This window comes from Astyanax mexicanus, chromosome 15 (genome assembly GCF_023375975.1).
Source record: "Astyanax mexicanus isolate ESR-SI-001 chromosome 15, AstMex3_surface, whole genome shotgun sequence".
In the NCBI taxonomy this organism is placed as follows: Eukaryota; Metazoa; Chordata; class Actinopteri; order Characiformes; family Acestrorhamphidae; genus Astyanax; species Astyanax mexicanus.
The window spans coordinates 6,768,450-6,776,311 of record NC_064422.1 but is presented as its reverse complement, the minus strand read 5'-3'; the positions used below and the strand labels follow the sequence as shown (position 1 = coordinate 6,776,311).

Here is a 7,862-nt window from a genome sequence, read left to right as displayed (position 1 = left end):
ATAAATGTGTAGGGGGGGTGTACAGTGTGTGTTTATTGAAAATGTGTTTTGATATATGTTTTTCACAAAAAATGAGCCAATGCCAATGAGTTTGAGTTAGAAAAAATATTTTTTTAGTATCATTTGATGAAAAAAGAAAACGGGTCCCACAGACCCGAACACCACACAAGGGTTAAAACAAGGCACTAAAAGCTTTGCAAGTTTACAAAATTAATTAATTAATTAATGCATGAATTCCAGCTGAATTAATATCTGTACTAGAGAATTAGCTGAAGGTACTGTGCGTATAAACAGTTTTTAATACACTTTCTAATATGCCCCAATCACTAGCATTGTAAGCCTGTTGGGAGCATTGACTAAACGCACTGTATTCCAAAAGGCTGGGGGAGAAATGTAGGTGGGCTATTTGACAAAATTTGTACATGTTATTATGTTTCACTACAACCCAAGTCCATTTCAAACCAGATTTTCCTTTAAACAGCCTCATATTTAGAAGGATCCAGTGATCTTCAGATGAAAAGTGTACACAGAGTAACGCGCATAGGGTTATTCTTACCACAGAAGGCAATTTTTGGAAAACTTATTCATTTCTATCATTAAAAGTCAAGGTGCATGCTGCCAACTACAAAATGACAACAGGGGTTTGACATCAGTGGTTTATAGGAGGGCATTTATGAATGAAGGTGGGTTCTGGTCCACTAACCAAATACCATTTCAGCTTCTGTAGTCTCTGAAGTGCAACCCAAGGAAAACTGAAAAACTAAATGTGAACTGAATTAGGTATTTAAGTTCTGGAGGAAACTAAATACAAAAGACAGAAACTGTTATAAAAAAAATATGGATTTATGAGTTGTTTCACAGAATTTTGCATTTATGATGTCTTCTCATCTTTCTTTCCTAATAAAAACAAGGAAATCCCTCCAGGAACAAGAGTAGTGGGAACCAGAAGAGCAGCAGCACTCTTAGAAAATGAAAGAAGGTAGAACGTTGCCTGGTTATCTGAAGAGAAGCTCAGGGAGTCCAGGAGCTGCAGGAGAACCAATGAAACACCAATACAGCTGATCCTGAAGGCTGCACTGCTGCTGAGCTTGCTTTCAGAGCAGAGTGGCCAGTGCAGTCCTAGTCCCAGACCAAACAGGGTGCCCATGTTGCGCAGCAGGCTGGCAAAGGGTGATGTGTCCATATTGACCCAGGAGGGATTGTTACACCATTTCTGGGCCTTTTCTAGGGTCCACAGGAGGTCCACGCCCAAAACTTTCAAGAGGACATAGAAGCCCACAGCAAAAACCAGCAGAAACACGGTGATGCTGAAGTACTTCTGTAGGCTCGCACGGTAGATCCACTTCTGTCTGGAGAAGACCTCAGCTACAATTATACCTGACATCACACAAGCACGCGTTAGCAACACATTAAATATCATCAATTTCAACACTGGAAAAAGAAACATCACTATTACTTCATAATATGCTAACGATTTAGCTCATTTAGTATGAAAGACTTCTATCACTAAATACACTTGAGTATCGAGGGGTGCGGAAGAACCTACAATACATTAGAATACATTCTGTCACGAATGACCCAGGCAGGGAGATGAGGAGACGGACGCAAGTGCAGGTAGGAACCAAAAATAAATAATTTATTAAATAAATAAAGGATATAAATAACAAAGAAATAACTAGATACTGAATAATAAAGTAAACCAAACAAACGAGAGGAACTAGTGAACATAAACTAAACAAACCAGAAGTACTAAGGATATAAACAAACAGGAAGTAATTAAACAAAGAAACAAACAGAGCTAAGAACATAAAGAAACTAGAAACTACCAAGAATAACCAAGAAAATAAACAAAACTAAACAGGGCAGGGACATATATTTACAAGGGAAACAACAAGAAGCAAAAACACTAAGAAATATACAAGCAAATAGACTATATATATATATATATATATATATATATATATATATATATATATATATATGGCAAAAACAGAGAAAAACACAGAGCAAGGAATCAGGAGCACGGGAAAACAAACTAGGAATAAACGCGGAGAAACACAGAGAGACAAAACAACAGAGGTTAGTGCAAAGACCGACGAGGGACAAGTGACAGAGGAGGGCTATTTATAGTAACATGAAACACGCAAGAATTGGAAACACCTGGGGAAGGGGCGGAGCTACAAATGAGAAACACGTGATGGAAAACTAATGACAGGAGACACAGAGGGGCACAGGTCACGTGGGGAAGACACACAGAGACATGAGACAGGGCTAAGACGTGACACATTCGAATATTATATAAGAACAATTGGCCAAGTCCTGCTGGAAAATGAAATCCCCATCTCCATAAAAGTTGTTAGTAGCAAAGGGAAGCATAAAGTGCTGTAAGATTTTCTGGGAAAACAAAACTGCACTGACTTTAGACTTGATAATAAAACACAGTGGATCAACACCAGCAGATGACAGACATGACTCTCCAAACCATCACTGATCATCAGTTAATTTGACCTTTTATTTGTAAATCAAGGGAGCAGAGTCTGGAGGAAGAGTGGAGAGACACACAGTCCAAACTGCTCGAGGCCTAGAGTGAAGTTTCCACCAATCAGTGATGGTGTGGAGAGACATGTCATCTGCTGGTGTTGATCCACTGTTTTATTATCAAGTCTAAAGTCAGTGCAGTTTTGTTTTCCCAGGAAAATCTTACAGCACTTCATGTTTCCCTCTGCTACTGACAACTTTTATGGAGAGGCAGATTTTTTTACATTTTCCAGCAGGATGTGATTTACCAATGTGTCTGAATTAAAACAATTCTGCAAAGAAGAATAGGGCAAAATTCCAAGACAGAGATGTAAAAGACTCATTGCTAGTTATCGTTAAAATCTGATTTCAAGTTATTAAGTCTAGGGGCATAAAGTTTTTTCCTTCAATTAATAGAATTATTTTTAAAAAGTGTTTTTTTTATATTTACTCAGGTTATCTTTGTCTGATATTGAAGTTTGTTTAATAATTTGAAAATTGTGAGTATGACAAATAAAAAAAAGCAAAAACTAAAGAAATCTATAGGGGAGAGGGGGTAAATACTTTTTCACGCCACTCTATGTCTAAAGCTGTGTAGAAATAACTAAATAACATGAATCTGCCTACCTGAGATTACTCCACTTATAACCTGGTGTGGGAAGTGGGCTGCAACGTAGACACGGGACATGCAGACCTGCAGCTCCACCACAACAAACAGCATCCAGAGCACGGCCTGTAATAAGCTGGTGGTGGACAGTGTGTCAAAAAAGTTAAATTAATTTAAAAAATGAAGATATTGTTGAGTTAGTACATGCATGAATGTCTAATACTTACCAGTACAGTAAAGGAGGGCATTTTCTTTTCGCAGCAATGGCGAGTACAGCAGTTACCATCACATATGCTACTCCAGCAGAGCCCATTGCATGACCAGATGGACTACCTAGGAAGAAGATAAAAACAAATCACAAAAAATTAAAATTTAACGTATAACTGAAAATAAGAAAAAAGTAAATCCAGCATGGAACAATATAAACCCACAGTAAAGCAATTACCATTTTACAATGCTGCCCTATTCTTTTCACAACACTTAAAATGTCTTTTGGCACAAAATATACCAAGAGATTAATTTTATCCAAAGCAACTTACAAATAATGATGTACACTAGCAATAGAGGTACATTGAGCATAGAAGTTCAAGGTAAAACCATTTTTTGACACTAAAAGGAAATAGTGAGACAGAGGAGGAAAGGAAGAGAAAAAGGAAATTAGGTTAGAAGTAGTTAGGTTGTTAAAGGTGTTAAGAGAGTAGGTGCTCTTTGAAGAGCTCTGTCTTCAGGAGTTTATTAAAGATAGTGAGAGATTCTCCTGATCTGGTAGTAGAAGGTAGTTTGTTAGAGGTGTTAGGAGAGTAAGTGCTCTTTGAAGAGCTCTGTCTTCAGGAGTTTATTAAAGATAGTGAGAGATTCTCCTGATCTGGTAGTAGAAGGTAGTTAGTTAGAGGTGTTAGGAGAGTAAGTGCTCTTTGAAGAGCTCTGTCTTCAGGAGTTTATTAAAGATAGTGAGAGATTCTCCTGATCTGGTAGTAGAAGGTAGTTAGTTAGAGGTGTTAGGAGAGTAGGTGCTCTTTGAAGAGCTCTGTCTTCAGGAGTTTATTAAAGATAGTGAGAGATTCTCCTGATCTGGTAGTAGAAGGTAGTTAGTTAGAGGTGTTAGGAGAGTAAGTGCTCTTTGAAGAGCTCTGTCTTCAAGAGTTTATTAAAGATAGTAAGTGACACTCTTGCGCTGGTAGTGGAAAGTAGTGGACACACCGTAAATTTAGTGTTTTTCATCATTTAAAATATTTTCTGAAATGTGCAGTAGACTAACACTAAAGTCATCCGAAGTTTGAAAGAAAAGATATGGACTTGAACAGGTAGAGTTACAGGTATACAGTGAATAGCCCTATTTGAGTAATGTTCTAATCTATATTATGAGAAGAACTACTCAAATAAGTAAGGAAAAAAATACTCTAAATTCCTCAAATTCCTCAAATTGCAATTACAAAGACTATCAATAACATTATGATGAAACTGGCTCTCATCAAGACTGTCCCAGAAAAAAGAAGAGCAAGAGTTTCCTCTGTTGTACAGGTTAAGTTTATCAGAGTTATCAGCCTCAGAAACCACAAGTTAACAGAACCCCAGATAAGAGTCACCTAAATGCTTATGTGTTCCTTCATAGTCTGGATGAGTTCAGTATTCATTTACAATGTAAGAAAAATATTAAAATACTAAAACTACTGGTTTACGACTGGTATTTTACATCTTTATTCCTTTTTTTTCTTCTTTTTTTGCATTTTTCTTACTTTTCTTCTGATTTGGCTTCTAATTAGGAACCAAGAAAGTCAGTAAACAAAGTGATTACAGATGCTTTATATGGTTCTCTATTGAGATAAGGCCAGGCATAAAGGAATCAATGACGGGGGGCAAAGGTCAGGGAGTTTCTAAGATACTCTAGCTGCTTATAAATCAGGTCAAGAAATAATTCTTATCGATACATCACCAGTGGCTTGATTTCAAAGGTAGCTATTAAAATCATTAAGATAACCCAGGGACAAGTCCACTTCCAACCGGATAATACAAGCGTTACCACTAAAGTTGCATAATGTTTCATGGTAAATGTGAACCATGATACACTAGAGACCAAAATTGACTGATTGAAAGTGATTTATATAGGCAAGTTACCCAGACCTAGACTAAATAAAAAAATACATTAGTAACAGCATTCCTTTATAGACAACCTTTGGCAATCTAAACAACGATTTGCAAATTTAATGGTTATTCATGAAGAAAAAAAAAAACGTCTGTAGATTTGCTAAAATATAAAATAATAAAAATCTACCACATACAAAAACCTAAAATCTACCCATTTATAGACTGTGAAAAAAGAAATAATATAATAAATCTGAAGCAACCATTTGCACTCACTTTGTTTGATGAGAGTTTACTCCATATTTAGAGTAAATATCACCTAAATTGAACAGCTAAGACACACTAATACCCTAACATAATGGACATGTTGATTGTCTGGTCTAAGTGTTGTAGGTTATAAGAGCAAGTTACGGTTTTGTTAGGCTTAGAACTGCAACTGTTTTAATTTACAACAAATGTCTTTCTTATCTTCATAGCAAGTGGCTAGCTGTAATGTTGCAGTACTTTATTGGTAATTTAAAATGCATATGTATATTGCAAAGAATAATTATAGTATTAAAATACATTTTATGCCAAAAAAACTCTGAATAAAGCTATATACTTATATACTTATTATATAGTAGTATGCTGTAATATTTCTCCACCATGAATTACTAATATTTTACAATCTTTCACCCTGCAACATTTTTGACGCTAACTTTTTACAGTTTATTGTATTCAGATCACATCTAGATTTAACCTACATTAAATATGTGATTTAAACTAATAAAATTGACATAATATAGCATATAATGTATGATTTTTGCAGAGCATTACTAGAGTGTTATACCTGGTCCAGTTTCACATGTGATTGGAACTTGTCTGAGAGCTGGGGCTGGATCAATGCCATAAAACTTAGTCTCGTGAACCCACCAGTACGGCCTTTCTCCAAAAAGGACCCTGAAAAACAAATAGCAGCATCATAATTTGAGCATTTGCACATTTAACCCAACAATATACCAATAAATCTTACTGTTTGGATTTACACAGTTTATAAAAAAAGGGAAAGTGATGTCTATAATATGCATCAAAGCAGTTTAAAGACATTTACAAACCAGTATACTGTATATACAGCTCTGGAAAAAAATAAGAGACCACATTAGTTTCTGAATCAGTTTCTCTGATCTTGCTATTTATAGGTATATGTTAGAGTAAAATGAACATTTGTGCTTTATTCTAAAACTGCGGACAACATTTCTCCCAAATTCCAAATAGAAATATTATCATTCAGAGCATTTATTTGGCTGAAATAACAAAAAAGATGCAGAGATTTTAGACCTCAAATAATGCAAAGAACACAAATTCATATTCATAAAGTTTTAAGAGTTCAGAAATCAATATTTGGTGGAATAACCCTGGTTTTTAATTACAGTTTTTATGTATCTTGGCATGTTCTCTTCCACTAGTCTTACACACTGCTTTTGAAGATGCAAAGATTTTGAGTGTCAGTGATAATATGTTAACCCTGGTAAATCTAAATTATTACACTTCTACAGCATCTTACCATTTCAGCACAAGGTTAAACCAGTCTCCAACCACTGCCACCCAGATCAGCTTGATGCTCACGTCTCTTTTCAGGTGGAACCAGATGGGGAAGAAGATGAAGAAGGTGGTATGGAGGTCCGCCACTGAGGACACCAGTTGAAACCAGTTTTCGTAGGCTCTGTATTCCGTCTGCAGGTGGACAGCCAGATTCACCCCCCAGCTGTGGAGCAGATCCATATCCAACTACCAGCAGAGCTGCAGGGCTGCTGCCCAGTGGAGGGTCAGTGGTGATGGGGGTAAGGGAATGATGGAAAAGCGCTCTGGATGGAGGCTCCTGGCAGCTGTGTGGCTTTACCTTACTCTCGGACTTTGCTGTTCTCCTTCAGCTGGACTTTATTCAAGGTTGGACGGCCTTGTTTGCATTTTCTCGCGGGGTGTCCGGGACCCTTCAGGGTCAATGACCTTTTACCTGCTGTGACGCTGATGGGGCCAATGCTGATAACTCAACAGAGGCCTCAGTGAATGCACAGAACGATGACGTCACTAATACAGATCAATCACAGGTTTTACTAACTGCACTGAAAAAAAATATGATTTGTTGGATTTACTTTATAAATCAAGACAAAAGTCTAGATGGATTAAACATGGACAATTTTTATTAAATTAAAAGCTTATATAGAGTATTTAGGATGTACTTCTGGCTTAGTATGGACTCAGAATTATATTTTCTGAAATGAAATGCACTCTGTAAACTAACATCACTTAAATTCATAACTAAGAAAGGTTTTATGGTTTTATGCATACTGGGTATGTCCTCTTGGGCATACCGTTGTTTCCACATGGACTACCATCTTTAAAACATGCTGAATGTAAGTTGAATTTAATTAAGAGAAGTTAGCTAAAGGGGAATGATTGCACATTGATGGTGAGTGCCAGTGACTAGAGGACACGCCCTGTATGCAAATAGATGGTGCCAGGAGCCAATGGTAAAGGTAACAATCTGTTAATTAATGCAAAAGTTTGCTTAGATTTTTTTTTTTTTTTGTAAAAATCAAGTTTTTTTAATTGGATGAACTTGAATTTGACTGGAGGTTGAAGCAACTTATAAATAATACAATTAAATATTCTTGTA

The 7,862-nt window shown here is 36.4% G+C and overlaps 1 protein-coding gene across 1 annotated transcript; it reads right to left on the bottom strand.

The window, feature by feature from the left end:
• Window positions 1-828: 828 nt before the first annotated feature.
• On the bottom strand, window positions 829-7,113 carry g6pc1a.1 (glucose-6-phosphatase catalytic subunit 1a, tandem duplicate 1). Its single transcript, XM_022669349.2, has 5 exons — window positions 6,750-7,113; window positions 6,036-6,145; window positions 3,352-3,457; window positions 3,145-3,260; window positions 829-1,377 (listed from the first exon to the last, which is right to left on the bottom strand). The coding sequence occupies exons 1-5, from the start codon at window positions 6,965-6,967 to the stop codon at window positions 872-874; spliced, it is 1,056 nt and encodes a 351-aa protein (XP_022525070.2). The 5' UTR covers window positions 6,968-7,113; the 3' UTR covers window positions 829-871.
• Window positions 7,114-7,862: the final 749 nt, after the last annotated feature.

Coding starts and splice junctions, on each gene's coding strand:
- g6pc1a.1 (XM_022669349.2), bottom strand. CDS start 6,967: ATGGATCTGCTCCACAGCTGGGGGGTGAATCTGGCTGTCCACCTGCAG. Junction 3,458..6,035: donor CACATGTGAAACTGGACCAG/GTATAACACTCT, acceptor TCTTCTTCCTAG/GTAGTCCATCTGGTCATGCA. Junction 3,261..3,351: donor TGCCCTCCTTTACTGTACTG/GTAAGTATTAGA, acceptor GTCCACCACCAG/CTTATTACAGGCCGTGCTCT.